The 20,532-nt window shown below is 30.2% G+C and overlaps 1 protein-coding gene across 5 annotated transcripts in view; it reads left to right on the forward strand.

Annotated features, from left to right (window-relative positions):
• Positions 1-20,532, forward strand: part of LOC143223796 (syntaxin-binding protein 5-like) — a 130,026-nt gene that overhangs the window by 77,131 nt on the left and 32,363 nt on the right. For 4 of the 5 annotated variants that reach the window (XM_076452233.1, XM_076452232.1, XM_076452230.1 and 1 more), the window contains 4 exons: positions 7,602-7,759; positions 8,518-8,606; positions 8,943-9,058; positions 14,324-14,372. In XM_076452233.1, the coding sequence (XP_076308348.1) occupies positions 7,602-7,759; positions 8,518-8,606; positions 8,943-9,058; positions 14,324-14,372 (412 nt within the window). Of the gene's footprint in view, positions 1-7,601; positions 7,760-8,517; positions 8,607-8,942; positions 9,059-9,495; positions 9,508-14,323; positions 14,373-20,532 lie in introns of all 5 variants that reach the window. The other variant, XM_076452235.1, reaches the window with a different exon arrangement.

A 20,532-nucleotide genomic window follows, 5' to 3' on the forward strand; every position in this document is an offset into this window, starting at 1 on the left:
TTCACTTACATATGTTTGTAAATGTCCACAAATTGGAAACATGAAGTGTAGATATTAACATGTCAGAATTCTTCACTTACATATGTTTGTAAATGTCCACAAATTAGAAACATAAAGTGTAGATATTAACATGTCAGAATTCTAAATAAGAGTCTCCTGTAGTTTGTGGCATATCAATAAATTTGTTGTGGTCACTGTAAAACCTTATTTCAACACTTATTTATTTTATCAGTAGAACAAGTAGAAAAATAATTGTGTAAACTATATGATCGTTGTAATGTGGTCAGAGGCTGACTTGCAAGCAGCCCGAGTGAAATTTTTGGCTTAGCCGTTGGAGATTCGACTAATACTACCTGCTGTTACATGAAATATTTATTTGAAGTGAGTGAATGGAGCACACAGGTAATAAATCGAGGCTTTACAGTTAAAACAAGGAGACTCAAGACTAAGACTTCCAATAACACTTTTATTTAAGTCATCAAACAATTAACATTTACACACACACATATGTATGTATTCATGTGTGTGTGTATGTGTATATATAATTTATATTTATTCATGTTTATTACAAGCAACCATTTTAACTCTATTAACATAATGACTGATGTTTAAGAAAAAATAGAATTATAATACGTTCAAAGAGCTTGGGCGAGAAATGCTGTTTCTACTAACAGTAAGAGTAATCTTTTATCCTTTCTCTTTAATGTTCAGATCAGTTGAAGTGTTTGCTTGAGTTTGAAGATATTGTGGCATCTGTTCTAGAACCTTTTATACTATCTGAAGTATAGTGCCATGGTGTCAGCTGACTTCCTGTTTTTAATTTCTCACACTCGTTAATCACCAATAGTTCTTACTGATGTATCATCACATGGTTTCTCTCTTGTTTACGAACTTCTAAGTTTGTTAGTTTCATTTTAGAAACAGTAGTTCATATTGTAGCATTGGTCCACCAAAGTTTTCTTGATCTCAGTGTCCAAATTTGCTTAACCTCGATAGTGTCAGTTTGCTTCAACTCAAACATACAGCAGACAGTTTCTCATCTTTAGTTTATAGCTTGCATAACCCCTTTTAACGTTGATAGTGTCTATCTGTTCTAATCTAAACAATTAGTGGATGTTGTTAGGCAGTTTTCTCTGAATCTCTGTTTTAAGTAACTCCTCTGGTACCCTTGGTAGTGTCAGTTCATCTTATACTTGATATTTGATCATACGGCAACAACTTTCTTAGCATGTTCTTGGAGCTGTCATTGTTCCATAAACATATTTTCTTATACTTCATTTCTTCCTTTTATTAAAGTAATTATTTGAGGCATCTAGATATCTAGTGATGCTTCATTACGGTATATTTATGTTAATTTATTTGGGTAAAAGGCATCCTTTCTCGAGCAAATTTAACTGAGTGGAAACCAAAATCAGTATTAATGAAATTTTTAAAATCTTTTTATAGGTCAGTTAAAAAGCTGGATAAAACTATAGTAGTTTTATGGTATTCTTTGAAAAATACATGAATTTTGTTTGGATAACCAACATGGTGAAAAAACTTAGGGTTAATAAAGATTGGCTTATTAAAAAAACTTAATCCTAAAGTAAGTTTTGAACCCCTTGATTTTTATATCTTTTAACCAAAGTAAGTAAAATCTCAGAAGTAAGAGCTTGTTTTTTTTAATGAAAAAGTAAATGAAAATTATTTAAATTAGATACATGTAGTTAGATAACTAGATGTAGTTAAATAACGAAACATAAACTTTTATTTTGTTTGAACTCTCCATTTATTACTATTCACTGTAGAGTTATAAAACAATGATATTAAATAAAATAAGGTGTAAACTGTTTTGACCATGATACTATTTATGTTCTATTACATCCTGCAGTCATTTCAGAAAGAGATTTGTCATGTATTTTTTATGGTGTTTGAAAGGTCAGTCATATGGGTCAATTCTACAGTGTTAAGATAGAGAAATTGATAAGGTATGGAAATTTTATTGAAAAAAACTATTCATTTAAGAGGTTCTATGAGTCATTGGACATGAAATATCAAAATATAAAGAGAGAAAAGCATTTTTAATCGTAACATAAAAATTACCTTGCATTCACTGTAGTTAGCTTGAGAGTAACTGAAGTAAACTCAGAAACAAATCTTTAGTAGAAGTACTAAAGTTTTTGGTTCCCTTATATAGAACACACTTTTAATATTTATTAAAATATTATAAGATTTTGTGAAACTACAGTAAGTTCATTTAGAATTATAGAATATATTTTAAACATTAGTTTTCCAGTACAGGCTTGGTCCAGTGGACACAGTGTAATAAGTATTTTTTGTTGTAATGTACATTTTGTATACTTCACTGTTGTGTTTTCTTATGATAGTAATGTTGTGGATAATTTTTAATTGTTTATTACTTTATTTTTAGATTATATAAACTAAGCAGAGAATCATAAAACATTTACCATCTAATTGTTATTTTCATTGCTACAATTCTTCTTTAAATACAGAATTTATAGAAACATACAAAATAACTTTAATAACTTTAATTACAAACGTAAAAATCTTTAACCTGATAACTACCAGTTACTAAATTTCTATATGTAACTAACACAAGTCATGTTATATTTTATTATAACAACAAAACATATGGAAGAAATTTTTTGAAACCTTGCAAGGATACATTGCTACATTCCTAAATACATGTAGTTTAAGAAACATAAAGCCTGTTACTTTTATATATTTAGTTTATTTGTATTATAACTTTTAATATATTGGAAAATTACAGTAGGAAATGGTATTTATAAGATATGACTACAATATTTATATTTGATCTAGACTAGAACTTCTTACTGTTTTATTATTTTAAAATATCTAAAAACTTTTATGGTTTCTAAAATGCAAATTTTTCTAATTTTTTTAATAATCATTTACTTTCCTTATGGTTTTGAGTAAGATGCAAAACCAAGTATTATAGTTCTAGGTAAGCCTAATAATAAACAAATCTTTTATTTTTACATAGAATTTCATGTTCACCTATGTGCACAGAAAACAGTTTTATTTCAAGTTTGTGATTCATTGCAGCCATACTTTTGTTTACTGGATTGAAAATACTGTGAAGTTAGCAGCATGAACTTCATACATTTACCTTAAACTGTCTTCCGTGTTGGTACTCACTTTCATCCAGACCAATGGAGGCACATTTGAACATTACTGTAGATATGATTGTAAGAGAACCTTTCAGAAATTGAATGTTATTTCTTTCAACTTTATCTGAATTCAGGTTTATTTCAACACATGTCCTTGTATGTTGTTTCACTACAGAAACAAAAGCTTAATTACCAATGTTAGTGAAAGTGTGTAATAGCTTAAAATAAAGGCAGTTTTAATACCACCACCTGACTCTAGTTACATGATATTTCCTGTTACAATAGATTACCAAACCATACAAACCATAGATTACAGAGAAAGTCTCTTTACAGCACAAGATTAGTCCAGGTTACATTACTTTTATTATAGGCAAAATTTAGGTTGGAATTTGAGGCTTAAACTCTTCAGTGTGTTAATACCCCAACTGTGATAATGTCACAGCTTCCCCTGTATTGAGATGAATATGTTTGTTTTTTGTTTCACAACCAACATATAGGATTTATTGTTGTTGCTTATATTCTGGGTTTTAAATCATTTGAGAAATCTCATAATAAACTTTTATATACCAGTTATACTGTGTTATCCAACAACGAGAACAGAAGTTTAAGTCTTATTACAAAGTAAAGATAGTAAAAAGAAAAAAATGTAAATGTCTTACATGATATGTATTGTACATATAAATCACACAGATTATTCTAAATACTGAACCATATTTTTATTATGAATTAAATATGAGATTATGATAAGTTATTGAACTTAAAACTTTTAATTTAAATGCAAAAGAATATAAAAATCAATTGCAAACTTTAGTTGAAATTACTAAGCCTGATTCACATAAAGACTGTGCACTCGCCACTCTGTATATATTAATCCTAACATTCATGGAATGACTTTCCTAAAAATAATTTATTTTTAGTTAGTTTTTCAATATAATGATTATCATAAATAGATATACAATGTAGCATGATTTAAGCTACTATAGAAAAATAATAATAAAGGCCACATAAATCCCATGCAGTTTTTCCAGAAGCAGATTTTCTAAGGCTTTTATAAAAGTACTATTGACCACTACTAAATGCAGCCTCCACATAAAATGACAGTTACTGTAATAAGCACACCCACATTCATGTTGTAAAATCCAGAGAACAAAGTTTCATCACTTGGTTTACTTATCATCCTATGATTTGTTAAATGTGAAGTATGACAACTGGAATAATATGGTACTGAAATATACACTTTGAACTGGGATTGGCTAAAGGTTTTACAACTGAAATTTAAGACACGAAACACTGTTTTATAAAGAAAACTAACTGGAAAAAGGCATACCAATCATTAATGGCAGCAGTGTTGCTAAAGTGTAAGGAAAAGTTTTGTTTTAAATGTTGAACAAATATTTTTACTTTAGAGGGCAATATGTATAATTCAAACATATTTGGGAATTTTGTTTATAAAATTTATTATTTAGTCAGCAATAAATTTTATTATACTTAATCCTGCCAAGATGGGTAAGGTCATAGGACATGGCATCACATTTGCAGATTTACACTTAAAATTTTATTGGACTACTATTTTATGAATGTACATCAATTCATTTTGTATCAAATTGCAGGTTATAATTCAAATTTTAGTATTATACATTAGTTAATTTCTTAGTGTGAAAGTAAATATAAAATATTGCTAGATGTCAGTTTTGTGTGTACGTGTGTTACACTGGTACATCATCTTTTGGGTTTGTCCAGATTACATTTAAAGATGCCCACAATAGTTTACAGTTTCATGTGAGTTATAAACTCATTTCTGATACAGGCAAACTAGAATATAAAATAAGAACCTCTTACCTTTTCTGTTTGTTAAGATATCATGATATTTATTTTGCCCACCATGTCATCATTTAAGAAGACTAATTTATACATGTTTGCCTGTAAGTTTATAAATAATCAAACGTTCTACATTTCCTGTATGTAATTCTGTTAATCCTTCTACATTACTTACAGGAGAAAATCTCTTACATTGTTAGAGAGTTTAAAACTATTATGAGCAACTGTGTATTCTGAACAGAAATTAGATTTTTTTAAGACCCAAATTCAGCATAGTTAGGAAGCCTGGTAAATTATAGTAGGTTTCTGTGGTATGCGTAAAGTAATTTATAATTTTTTTTGGTATTCAAAAGTGCATATGTAAGGTCTACAAAAATGATTTTTTTTCTACATCCATATGTGATGAGGGTTAAGAGTAGCAAGTACAACTCACAGTGCAAAAACGAACTTCCATTTCAAACTATTGTAGGTGGAAATCATAGTTTTCAGAGTATTTTTCTATTTATGTGTGTGTATACACACAAACATACACAACGTATGGTAACTAAAACCTCACTTTATAAAAATATTGGAAACTATGCATTTATTGGTTACCATATAACCATGGTAAGAATGGAAGTAGGATGTTTATAAGCACTTCCACACCAATACCAGCACTATATTCCATCTACCAACTTTATTGGATTGGATATAGTTTTATATAGTTCCATACTATGAATTTTTCTCACTTTTTTATAGTGCCTTAAGCAGTTTTTGTTACAATTACTGCACTGTATAAACAAGCTGATAAATTGTACCCACTGTAGGTATTTGTATGTTAATCAATAAATGTACCTTCCATACTGCATCTTTAATTTCCTGCTCTGAAAACAAAGTTTATTGGATCAGCTCAATTTTTCTAAAATATCATAGAGTAACCATTTTATAATACTTTAGACACTTCTGGTTGTAACTATTATACTGTCAACAAATTTATAATTCCTACCCTACTGTGTTTATAAATAGGAAATGTTCTGAGATTTGCACCACAAAAGGCTTATTTAATATTATCTGTGTCAGTATGTGACAACATATGTTCCTAAATAGGAATAGGGTTTTATTACTTTATTTTCAGGAGGTTTCTACTTCAGCTGCTGACAGTAAAATAAACATAGAAAATAGGTGTAAAAAGATTAGAATAAACTTTCAGAAGATTTACTCTGGAACTTCATTGTCCATACAAAAAAGTACAGACAGTACTAATAATAAAAGTTTGTTCATTATATCTGTTGTTTTGTGGCTATGTAATGTAAAGAACTGAATATTGGCCAATGACACTTCACCTATCCAGTGTACAAGTTTTTCTCATAGTGACTACAAGCACATTCACCTCAACAGTATGTTTGATAGATAATGCCATTCATTTTGTTTCTTCTCATTTATAAACCGTCTGCTAGTAATAAAATAACTATAGAAAATAAGTGTAAGAATGGGATAAGTATGAACTCTGACCTTTAATCTGTATGCTTTGAAATTTTGTGATCAGCACTAAAAATACAACTTTATTTAGCATTTGTAACTTTTATTTTTGCTATACTTTGGTTAGTTGCCTACAACCTGGAGATCAAATATAATAAATAATACAAGAGATAAAATAAACATGTTTGATATTTAATTACAAGGTGTTCTATTTTTCTTTTGTTTTCCTTATGTGTTATTATAAAAGTAACTAAAATTGAAAAAAAATATAAACTTACTAGGTAAGATAATGAAAGAAAATAATAGAAATTTTCGTGAGATATATATACAAGAAGTTTGTGCATTATGCTATTTGATGTAATGTGAGCTGCATGTGTGCCATTTGATTTTCAACTTAAATTAGGGTATTTTAGTCAGATGTGGTTTATAGGTCAGTAAAACAAAAATGAATAAACACGAAAAGATGTTTGTTGCTACAACATTTAAGCTATTTAGAATAAAAATTTATGGTTTCCTATAACAATTTGAAGTTATTCTAGAACAAAAAAATGGATAATTTAAATTTATTTACTGATTTTTATGATGGTTACAAGGTGGATCAAATTGACCAACACCACATAGTTTACGTCGATAAAGTAACAGATTAAATATAAAGTTTTATTCAATATATATATATAGATTAAGGAAGAGAAACATGATAATTTTCAGATAAAGAAAAGTATTTTTAATCATAAAATCAAAATTACTTTGTACATTGAATATTCAACACGAGCAAGTCTTTAATTGAAAAAAAACTATGTAATTTGAAAACTTGATATTTTTATATTTTGTGTATGAAAGGCTTGTAACATTTACTATTGTGCAAAATTCTGTAAAACATTCATACATATTAAAAAGCTATGTATATATAGTATAATTAATTTCACGGGTACTTTTTTGTTATATGGATGACATGTTTCCTACAGTTTGTTTTTTTTTCAACAAGTAAAATTGAATTTTGAAATCACCCTTATAAAGTTTCTGCAACTGGTTTTAAATTATTTGTCAAGCATGTTTACTGAGAGGTTAAGGTGTTCATTTAATCTCTATGGAACATTTTTTAATGTAGCTGAACCAGCAAGTTGATATATTTTGTACATATATGTGTGACTTATTTAAAAAGATCATTAAATAGGATAAAACAACATTATATAGGAGCCAACTGCAGAGTATTATGTGCCATTAAAAGTGAAAAGTAGTTCCCACAAAAGGCATGCAGGGTTTCAAGCAGAGTTAGTGTGTCTTACACCTTGGGTTGATGGAGAGATACCAGGTCATATCACTGCCTTAAGTGTCAACTCTTCCTATGGCTTGTGAGTTTTAAATCATATTTTAACCTTTTCTATTAACTTAGTCATTATTATTTTTTATTAAAATCCTTCTTTTTTTGAAAAGTTATTTTTTTTGTTCATGGCTACCTGAGAAACTTTAGTACAGATACCACAAAGTTATTTTTTTTTGTTCATGGCTACCTGAGAAACTTTAGTACAGATACCACAAAGTTATTTTTTTTTGTTCATGGCTACCTGAGAAACTTTAGTACAGATACCACAAAGTTATTTTTTTTGTTCATGGCTACCTGAGAAACTTTAGTACAGATACCACAAAGTTATTTTTTTTGTTCATGGCTACCTGAGAAACTTTAGTACAGATACCACAAAGTTATTTTTTTTTGTTCATGGCTACCTGAGAAACTTTAGTACAGATACCACAAAGTTATTTTTTTTTGTTCATGGCTACCTGAGAAACTTTAGTACAGATACCACAAAGTTATTTTTTTTGTTCATGGCTACCTGAGAAACTTTAGTACAGATACCACAAAGTTATTTTTTTTGTTCATGGCTACCTGAGAAACTTTAGTACAGATACCACAAAGTTATTTTTTTGTTCATGGCTACCTGAGAAACTTTAGTACAGATACCACAAAGTTATTTTTTTGTTCATGGCTACCTGAGAAACTTTAGTACAGATACCAGAAAAGGAGCATTTGTGTAATGTTTTTAAATAAAACCTTTTTATACAAGCAAAACTTACACGAGAGAATTAGTAAGACAAATAATTCTTTTTATAGAATGGCCTATGGGAATGAATGTGGTTTGGTTGTTGTTGATCTAATCCAGAAAACGTGTTTATTGAACATGGGGACTCCAGACCTTTATGGTGAGTGAGCATTTGTGTTTGTTGAAATATTACGCTTATGTATATAAAACCATTACTCTTGTGGAAAGTTGTAGGTTCTGCATTCTATATGGGAACATATCATAAGCTGCAGTTAAAGTCTGCATGTAAAAATGATTTCATTAATTAAACTACTTGTTATGTACTTAATTGAATGTTTGTGTTTTTATAGATATATAAGTACTATGCATTTCATTGTAGTCAATGAATAATACAGAATATAAGAAATTGAAAGATAATTGTCTGATGTAGCTTTCTCTGTGAAATTTATCTTTTTTAAACGTCAAGTAAGGCACATGAGAAATACTTTCACTACAGGTTCAGCAGACCCATATCGAAGAGTGGCTCGATCACCCAAAAGAAATAACACTGTAGCAGCAACTGACATCAGATCTTTAGAACATGACAGCTGTTGCTCACCTTCACCTGATCAGGTGTGAAAGTTATACTTTTATATGTATATGTGTGTAATAAGTGTGTTTTAACACTTACCAGCTAAGATGCTTTATTGTATAACATTTGTAAACGTTGTCATTAATACTTATTTTCTTTCACCTTTCATTTACTGTTCATGTACCATGTCTTACTTTTCATTTACTGTTCATGTACCATGTCTTACTTTTCATTTACTGTTCATGTACCATGTCTTACTTTTCATTATTTTTGTCTTAATATTTTTTTTATTTAACTAAGTAGCATGAACTTTAGTTTGTCTTGCATGTAATATCTTGATTTTCTGGTTTATGTTTTGCAGTCTGATAACCTTGCAGACACATGTGATTCCCAGCTATCTTTTTCACAGTCTGCTCTTTATCTCTCCTCAGTAAGGTATAATTCCTCTTCTCAGTATGTCATTAATGATAACTCGGAGAGATCTTTACAAGTTCCTGAAAGAAAAGCTGAAAAAGATCATATAAAAGAGTTCTCATGTAAGTCTAATTATATGACAGAAAATCTTAATTACAAACTGTTTAATCAAGATAATTTGGAACAAAAGTTGGGGAAAAACACAAAAAGCCATGAACCTCTGTTAAGGACGAAGTCTCTTCCTGCGGGTGGACAAGGTGTTTTTAACTTTACTAATTCTGGTTGTGTACAGAAAAGGAGGTACACATTCAGGCAGAAATCATGTGTTGAATTTGTTGATTTGAATCAAGTGGCAGAAAATAAAGAACATGAAGAACAAAGAAGTTCTCAGGTGAAAAGAAAAAAAAAACGTGAAAAAGGACTTAAAACCACACATCTGTCATTCAGATTACTGGCATGATGATGTTGTGGATGATGGCAAAGAAAATGAATGGAAGAAAAGGCAGAAGGAGTCGGTAAAGAGAGAAAAAAAGAAAACCAAACATGTGATTATTGATTTACGTAACGATGCTGAAACTCCCACATTATCCATGATCAAAATATGTGGTAAGTTGAGTTGGAAACTGCTTAAGTGATTTTTGGCAATGTATATGAACATAATTCTGACTTTGTTGCTTCTGGGTTGGCTGCTGTTCAGTTATTGTAGCATTTAATTTTTACTTATATTAGATTGCTCTATTTTGCCACTTTATATCAGCTTGCTTTTGTTTCATTACTGTCTTTGTCTAATCTTTCTTTCTTTACACTGTATGTTCATGTTCTTTAAGTACAGTGGATCAGAGTTTTAAATTTAACAATAATAAAGAGGCATTAATTTCATGTACAAAGTATCAAAATGTTGAAATATACAATTTTATTATATTCACATATCCTTGTAGTGTAGCCATCAGTTATGCACATTTATCTTTTGCTAAAAATATTCAAAATATAAAATGATTAAAAGAAAGCTAGAAAAAGGAAAATTATTAATAACTTGAATTCCTTAAATTGAGTGTTATGTCAGTTTTTCTCCCTGTTAAAGTGTACATAAACTATGAAGTGAAAGTTATTCCTGTTAAGACTTGAATACTATAGAGATAATTAAAAATCTTTTTGTTCTTATAACTTTCACAATATGTAAAAAAAGACTGATTTTCAGAATAATATAAGACCTGCATTTATTAAGGATATTATAATTGTAAAATGCTGAAAAGTTCTATTACTGGCAGGAATGTTAAAACTGCTTACATAAAACAGGTCTAGTACTTTTAATTTTAGAAAAGGTTTGGAGAATTAATATATTAGTATATACTATTTTATCTGTGGTTGATGTAACTTAATAATATACTTTAATTTACCAAATTCAAGTAAAATTTACATATATATGAAGGTCACTAACAAGTGTTAATAGATGACTCTTGTAACAGGAGTTTGTATGTTTCAGAAGTCATATGAAATATTTTTAAAGTTTAAAACAGTTTAATTTGAGCAAATGTATAATGACTTGACTACACATAGAATTTTAACTTTTGGAGGCCATTTATGATGTAGTAATTAGTGTGCCTAGACTGTGGAGCTGAATTTCCATGGCTCAAGCCTTTTACTGTAAGAAAATATTCACTCTCCACTTTAAGGTCATGGGTTCTTTACGAGAGTGATAGTCATATCACACTAGTTCCATCATACAAGAGTTGTCAGTGTCTGTCATTTCAGAATTAGGGATGGCAAGTTGCCTTCTCATAACGTTTTGGAAAATCCAAGCAACAAATCGAACTTGTGAATAATGAGAAAAAAATCTAAGAAATAAGGAACTGTATAAGCCAAGAATACCTTTATAAGTGTACTGTAACTGGTTGTTGGAAGGATTATCTACTCAATCAGTAGATATGTAATGAAGTTCTTGGTCTTGAAACTTACAGAAGTCCTTCCTGTTGCTAAAGGTAGGATAATAAATAAAACATTATTTGGCACATTTTTTCCACATGTGTGTACATTTGTATGAAAGTAATAACCAGTAATTTGTTCTGATATCAAGGGTTTTAACACAGTTTTAACCAAGTTTTAAAAATTAAATTTCTAGAGATTTAAATTTTCAAGAGAGTTTCCTACTATAAGCAACATTAAAATGTTTTTAAGAATTGAATCTCCTATTCAAACTTTTTGTTCTTAAAAGAAACTATATAAAACTAATTCTTTTCTTTGAAAGAGTTTTGTTGTTGAAGTTGGTGGTAAGGTAACTTAGGTACCCAAGCAAGAAGAAATGTAAAATTAAGATAACATGATAAACTGCTGTTAGGGAACTTGGGTACCCAAGCAAGAAGAAATGTAAAATTAAGATAACATGATAAACTGCTGTTAGGGAACTTCCAGGTACCCAAGCAAGAAGAAATGTAAAATTAAGATAACATGATAAACTGCTGTAAGGTAACTTAGGTACCCAAGCAAGAAGAAATGTAAAATTAAGATAACATGATAAACTGCTGTCAGGGAACTTGGGTACCCAAGCAAGAAGAAATGTAAAATTAAGATAACATGATAAACTGCTGTTAGGGAACTTGGGTACCCAAGCAAGAAGAAATGTAAAATTAAGATAACATGATAAACTGCTGTTAGGGAACTTGGGTACCCAAGCAAGAAGAAATGTAAAATTAAGATAACATGATAAACTGCTGTTAGGGAACTTTCATGGGCCTTCAAAGATTTGCTTTGAAGAGAGGAAGCTAAAATATGGATTTCTTGAAAGAACAAACAATGCAAAATGAGTTTAAGAGATATATTAGAAAATTTTAAAACTTCTTTTAAATAACAATTCTTTGCACCTTTCAGCTATATTCCAAAGGTCATGATGGAAGTTGCATGTGGTAATGGCATTCAAAAGTGTTAGGGATATCCCATCTATCATACAACATTTACAAAGCAGATAAGAAACCAGTTAGCAGTCAGGGTAATTTAATTAAGAGTAAAGAGTCGAGTCCCCTCACTTCCTTTCACTATCTGCAGCCAGTTATGAGAAGGTTGTTACCCTTAAAGAGATGTATTATAGTCAAAAGTAGAAATAAAATAGTCAGCCTAAAAATATTTTATTAAATATTACCTAACATCCTTTACCCTTAAAAATTAAAAAAAAATTCCTAAAGTAGAATAATAACTGCTCTCATAATTCTGCTTCAAGCTACTCCCAATTTCTGTCCATTTCTGAAAAGTTCCTCATATGATGCTAAAAGACATTATTACATCATAATTTAAAAGATTTTTAACTGTTTGTAATAACAGTAAGTTCTTTATGGATAATTTTATATTATTCATAATTAAACTAGAAAATAACTGTTATAAATACTGGCAAATTAAAAAATGTAATACTAAGTAAATATTCAGTTAGGATAAAAATATTTTTGTCACTAGAGGTAGTTAGCTACCTCTTAGCTTTATCATGCTGTACTTGAATAATGTTATGACAAAGAAACAGTATGAACAACCTACAGTACTTAAGGTAGGTTTTGTAATTCTTTTTAAGATCTAGTATAAAATTTGTTGTTTTAAGATTTTGTGTAAAATATGGCACTTTCAATAAAGGGTAGAGGTTGGTAGTTACTTGGAGTAGAATTTTTAGAGTGGATACCATTCTACTTTAGGAATTGTTTTAACTTTTAAGGATGGAGAATGGTAGGTGATGTTTAAAATAAATATTTTAAACTTTTTTTTGTTTGTGACTATAATACATCTCTTTAAGGGTAACAGCCTTCCAATAACTGGCTGCAGACAGTGAAAGGAAGTGAGGGTTGAGACATTGAGGGTATAAGCACTCGACTCTTTACTCTTAATTAAATTACCCTGACTGCTAACTGGTTTTTTTATCTGCTTTGTAAATGTTGTTTGATAGATGGAATATCCCTAACAATTTTGGATGCTATTACCACAGGCAACTTCCATCATGACCTTTGGAATATAGCTGAAAAGTGCAATGAATTGTTATTTAAAAAAAAAAATAAAAAAAAAAGAAATTTTCTTATATTAAGTTCTTTATTGTTTTATAGTACTGATCTTAATCATCTATTGACAATTAATGTAAATAACAGTTATGAAGCTATTCCTTTTGATGAAACATAAGTTTGAAACAAATATTGATATACTTTTATTAATAATATTTGTACTTAATGCACTTGCACCTTTTATACTAGTTTGATTGCTAATGATATTAACGTGTACTGAATAGTGCTTTGACATGCTCATTATTAGTGGTGATGTGGTTCTTGCTGCAATATTGCTAATGATATTAACCTGTACTGAATAGTGCTTTGAATGCTCATTATTAGTGGTGATATGGTTCTTGCTGCAATAAAAAGTTACATTCACATAATTTTTATGTTATCAGTACAGCTAAACAAAACAGTATTTTCAATGTAATTCTGGAAGTTATGTACATAAATTGTTATCAATATCATTTTTATATGTATTTTATCTTGACAATAAACTTTTGTGTTATCTAAGGTGTCAGAACTGGAAAGATTCATTGACATTTTTCTTGCCTTAATAGTATTCTTAATCCATCAGAGCTATTTTTTATTTTACTTTTAAAATATGTTTTCAGTTAGTCTGAGAAACCTTGGTGAGATGTAGAGAAAGATTAATTTTTAACACTTGAGGTTTCAGGAATATATATGTTAACTATAATCATGGTTAAAAGTTTTTTATTTTGTTCATGGTATTGATCCTTATTTACTGTATAAAATGTTCTACTTTGGGGTTTTATTATAACTGAAAGAGATTTCCATAACTAATGTGTGAGTATGTTTATGTAGTATTGTTTTTTGTTTTGTTTCTTTGCCTGCTGATCATTCCCTGGTGGTTGAAAGACGACACCCACATCTCTGTCAGATCAGAGTTGCCTAGCTGGTCTCTTTGGTAATTACCACTAATGCTTTCTGCTAACTTTGAACAATAAAATATTTGTTATTTCTAAATTTTTGCTGGTATTCCCTTTAATCTTATTTATTTTATACAAACCAAAAAGTCAATTTCTTATTTTTTTATTTTTTTCTGTTTTCTATGCTTTGAAATTTCTTATTGGTCAATGACTGATTAGCAGTATGATATGCTGGAAAATATTTTGACTAAATTGTTTTGTACAAACAAGATTCTTTGTGTGCCTCTTTTTTATCATTTCACCTATAATAGACTATTTAGGTGTTGTAAAGCAAGTACTTTGAGAACTAGTTAGTTGTTGACATAATTAAAGAACTTAGGATTTTATTGTTAGCATGTAGAGAGTGGTATGATACATGATAGTTAAAATGTAATGCTGTTTATTTAGCTTAAAGTATTTGATAGACAATAAATGCTTTAAGTAGTCCTTAAGAAAGAAAATTCTGGATGTGGAAAAAGTAACTCCACACTTCAGCAACAGATGACATATTAAAGACCCTGACCTCGGTGATCAGTACAGCCAAGTCTCAAGGTTCACACTAAATAGTCTTCTGATGTTGAGCACATCAGTGGATTTTCTTTTCAGGAATATGGTTGACACTATCTGTTCAAGTTTTTATAACCCTAATTGTTGTTGTTCCTCTTTTTACCTGCCTGTCACTTTTGTCAAAGCTTAACATTTGCACCCTAGCATGCATGAATTGTTTCTCACTGTGGTCCTCATCCTGTGCCAACTATAACTTTTCCTCCATCAAAAAAAATTATAAATCCTTGTGTAACTAAAGAATGAACAAGAGAAAACAGATATTCTAATTAGATTTAAAAGACATTGTATAATGCATGAAAACTTGGGATAATTTGGAAGTACTATAATGGTGTGCACGCACACACACACACACATGTAAAATTTGGATAATTTGGAAGTATATAAAATGTACTTGTAATCTTAACCATTTATATGATGACAGCTATTCATTAGAGGTGCAAAACAAACAGTGTAACATGACAAGTTAAAAACTTTTCTCTCATTACAAAATAGAAATTCATTTTAGGGTGAGCATGTTGCAAGACAGACATACAAAATGTTGAGGTGAACATATTTATACTGAGGGGCATATGTTGCAAAACTGTGATATACAAAATGTGAACCTTGTACATTACTGGAGGTTATTTAAATCTGGAGAATAAGGGATGTTGAATAACAAAATTTCAAAACAGAAGTGTTTTGGTTCTTCTAGGTCATCCTGTTCACTGAACTGAAATTTAAAAATAAAACACTTTTATTATTCAAATATTTATTAATTATTTCTATGAACTCCTACAAATTTACTGCATCCACAACATCTGAAGGAAATGAATTTCCAAAGCTAAATCAGCATGCTAGAAAAATAAAAATTGCTTAGTGCAGATGACTACTGACAAATTTTCTATTGACTACAAGTCCTACCATTCACACCACAAACTACAACAAAAATATCATAAATGGTGTTCAACTCATTCTAAGTACTTCACTCCTTCAACACTTTATTAAAGAGAAAATTATTTCAGAAATCTTAACCTCACATGATAAGTCTTTTCATTCAAGATATCATTTTAGTATCCCTGTACCCCTGTTTGTGTCTCTTATATTTTATGGTTACTCTGCTTCTTCCTCTTACTGCCTGGTTTCTGTTCTTTTCCAGTTTTTAGCACAATTATGTTCTGAAGTTAGCATTCTTTATCTCACTCATACCTTATATCTGTGCTTTAGTGTACTATTGTTTGGGTTTTCCATTTCTCATCTCTCAACTTTTTAGTATATCTAATCCAAGTGTGAGGGTTCTCACCCTGATGACTGTGAGATTTACCAAACCCAGTTTTCTTGTCTTTGTTTACCTCTTTTCACCATCCCAAAATACCTTTCATCCATTTTCTGTCTGAGGCTATTCACCACTCTCCTGAGGGCTTGTGAGAGGATATTTGTTCCCTTTCATACTCCATATTGGTGTATTTGTCTTCCTTGACCCTATTCCTTCAAGTATGACTCCTCTGTTGTTGGGATCTCCTAGATAGGAGTGCATCTTTAATTAATGTCCATCTACCCTTAACTTATGTATAGGACCTCTATATGGTTTCATTTTTATGTAGGACATTTTTTTGGAAAAAATAGAATTTTTTGCAAGTTGTCATGGTTACCTCCTTTCCCATCCTACTGTTACTCACCTGTCTGAACTTTTTACTTGGCTGTTTGACAGTGGTTTTTTTTTTCTATTACTATCGTTCACAGCTATGGAACAGTCTTGCTCAGTACCTTCTATTTCCATTGAGAACTTTTGTTTTGTTCCTTTTGTCTTTTTGATTGGGACCTCACCGTGGTTCTTCATGCCCTTGCCGAACCTCATTTCAAACCTCAAGTCGCTGTTTCATGTACCTCTTGTCCTTCAATTCTAGTTTTTGTTCCATATCACCTGTGGTCAACATTAGTTAGATGTTTTTGCTGTCAATGGATAATGTGTTCTTTGTTACCATATTTATTTTCTGCTATATCTGGATCATGGTATTTTTTTTCAAAATGTCAGTGACTCCTGAAGATGGCATCATATTCACTCCCATTTCTCTTCCATTTCCTTTTTATATTCTTGTTCTGATCCTACAATGTTGTATTGCTTGCATGGCTTCTTTGCATAGTTTCAGTTATTATTTGATCATCTGCTGGAACCTTCTCTTTCTTTCTCTTATACTTTCCATACCACCCTTAAAGGATGGATCTACTAGCTTATCTGATTGGATTATTCTTCGTTATTTTTCATTTCCTAATTCTTTTTGAAGTGTTTTATCATCAGATCTGTCACCTCTCTCCCTTTCTCTGGCTGCCCATTTCTGTCATCTTTTGGAAAAGATTATTCAGGCTAGTATGTGGACTACATTTAATACATTTCATCTCCCAAAATCTTCATCACGTGGACATCTCCTTATCTAGATATCAAATATCACCTGTTGCCATTTTTCACACCTTGGTCCATCTGTGAATGAGTAAGTTCACTAATGTATATGTTAGATCTCACATTGTGACAAGTAATGCTTATCCAGGTGTAGTAATCTATAAATTCTTACTAGTGTATAATGCCAACAGCTGAGATGGAGTATTCCACAAGACCACTAGTGAGTTAATCTTCATGGTGTTTTGCATTATAACTATGTCTGCACCAGATTGTATTAACTTATGGACTATCATAGTCGTCCATTGCACTTTTTCCAGTATTACAGTCCTCCAGTCTTCACATAGCATTATCTCTTACTTCTTAGACTAGAGAGTGGGAGCTCTTGTCACTTACCAGATCTGAGCCATGAGGTATCAGTTCCCTTCATTTCTGAGCAGGTTAATTGTGTTCTGTTGTTATAGACAATATGAACCCTCCTTCCACTGTGGGCCCGATTATATGATATCCAGTGCTGCACGGTTATTTACTGGAGATGATCCACCAAAATACAGTTCACTCCTCCAGCTGGGACCCTTTATTCTTCTACTGCCATGATGTTGGTTCCCATATGGACTAGTGTTGAATTAAGCACAAATTTAAGTCCTAAAATGTGTGTTTGGTAGGTTTTTTTTGTCCTCCTGTGGACTGGATAATAAATTCCTAATGCCACTTTGTTTTTTATTTGAGTTAACCATCATATTTCATTTCTCTATTATATTGTCACTTGGATTTCAGTTCCATGGTGGCTTGGTTTTGGTTGTATTCTGAGTTTGCTCTGCCTAGAGGTTGGAATAGAAGTTTTTTCCTTCTGCTTCCTAGGCTTGAGAGGAGAACATTTGAGACCCCATCATACTGGTAGAATAGTATCATCTGATTTTGGACTGGAAGCTTTGATGCACCCTAACGTCTACATTATTTTCATGTTTAGTTGCTTCTTGATGTGCTCCTTTCCCACCCATTATAGTAACATATTTTCACAATGGGTGAAGATTATATGTGATTCAGATCTCCCGTGGATGTATACCTCTGCAGAGAGAAGATACACTCCAGGAGCTCTCTTCAGACACTCTCTGATTAAGTTTTGCATTGATACCTTCAGTGCAATGTGGAAGTTCAGCTATTATGTGAGTAGTATCATATTGGAAGTTATTGTCTTTTTTTTGCATAATATTGAAGTGAAGGTTGAAGTGGTGGGTTGTTACATTCTTGCTTGCATGCTACAGCACACTTGTAACACATTAAAAAAGTATCAGTGTGAAGAACTCTGCATATAGAGGATAGAAATGAATGGGAAAGCTGTTACGTGAGTGAGGTGTGTATTGGAAATACATTTTCTGTTTATGATAATTATATCATCAGTACTAAATACAATCTTAATTATTTAATGTTTTTCACTTTAACTCTTGTCTCTCTTGTTATGCAAATTGGAAAAGAGTGAAGTGTTAAACCTCATTTTTAATGTTTTATTTTGTGTACAATAAATTAACCCCAATAGAGTTTACTCATTGAATTCAAAACATTTAGATAAATTTTGCTTTCACTATAATTAAAGTTGTCACTAAGTAATTATATATATAAATTAGTTAAGTGTCAGTAAATACTTTCTAAAAGTGCACACAAACTGTTTTATCACAATCTACAATAGCCATTTGGTACCCAGTTTGTGTATGAGCTTGGAAACTATACAAATAAAATAAAAGAGAAAGTTAGGAGGTTTACATCAAGATAAAACGTTAGGAGGTTTACATCAAGATAAAACGTTAGGAGGTTTACGTCAAGATAAAACTGTTAGTATAAATGTTTATGTACATTTGTGTGGTATTATGTCTGGTTCTTTGTTTCAGAAAAGAAGTAATAACCTGAATCAAAGCTTGTATATAAATATATTGCATATTCTTTTCTTGGAAAGATAATAGTTTTGTACCATTTTTATTTATGATTTTTAAGTTTCATTTTAAATCATTTGTAGTTGTTAGTTATAAAAGTAAATTAATTAGTAGGGACAGATAAATGGTAAATGCATTTTTTTTATTCCCTTCAACTGTACAGAAATTATAACTGATTTCTATAGCTTTTCTTGAAAATTACAAATACACTGCTGGACAAAATCGTAAGGCCAAAGAATATAAAGAAAAAATATGCATTTTGTGTTGTTAGACTAAACCACTTGAGTAGAGCTTCGAAAGATGAAAATAAGAAAAGGGAAAATAAAAATAAAAAACTTTTTTAATATTTAATATTTTTTATGTTCATTGGCCTTAAGATTTTGGCCAGCAGTGTATTTCAGGACACCTCATGCTCATTTCTTGGTTTCCTGTTTCTTTGTGAAGATTTCTGGAATGCAGTAGAAATATTTTATATTTATGTTCTGTAAACTTTTATGCTTGTGTTAAACTTCTGCATCTGCTTGGCATTAGTGTTTCCTTTATATGTTTATCTAACCTAAATAATTCTGTACTGTATGTAAGCATTTGACTCTATGTACACTAAAATTTATTGCACAATTTCTAACATGGTTAATAAAAGATTTATGTTTACTTTAGCAGGTTCATAGAAATTAACAGAATTTTGTATAAATGAGAAGAGATATCACATGTGGAAAAAGAGAAAAAGTGTAAAAAGATAAATAAAATAAATCTTTACCATTAATTTTCTGATAAAAAAATAATAGTAGTATTCAGTGTTATAACAGAAAAGCAAGTTAAAAATAGTAGTATTCAGTGTTATAACAGAAAGGAAAGTTAAAAATAGTAGTATTCAGTGTTATAACAGAAAAGAAAGTTATTGGGAACTTTTCAATTTTTAACAATAGGCATTTTCTTTAATGAACAAAATATTTGAGTTTGAAATGTGTGATTGTCAGGTAGTTTCACATTTATATTTTGAATTTCATACACACAATATTTTGACATTTTAATATCTCTGCATTGTTTGTTTATAGTATAAATGTTATATCTTTCTAAATTTGCTGAGATGTTAAACACTAAAGCATTCTGTTGTTTTTAAAGACCTTTATTAATTGCAGGATTCACATGCATCACTATAAGTGATCTGTTCCTGCAAGCTGTAATAATAATCCTTCCTTAAAATTTGTTTATTATTTACTTAATTAAATTTATGAGTTAACTAAAGGAAAATTTCTGTTCAGTAATTTAATTGATATCTAATGTTTGTGTACT

The sequence above is a fragment of the Tachypleus tridentatus genome, chromosome 8 (genome assembly GCF_004210375.1).
Source record: "Tachypleus tridentatus isolate NWPU-2018 chromosome 8, ASM421037v1, whole genome shotgun sequence".
NCBI lineage: Eukaryota > Metazoa > Arthropoda > Merostomata > Xiphosura > Limulidae > Tachypleus > Tachypleus tridentatus.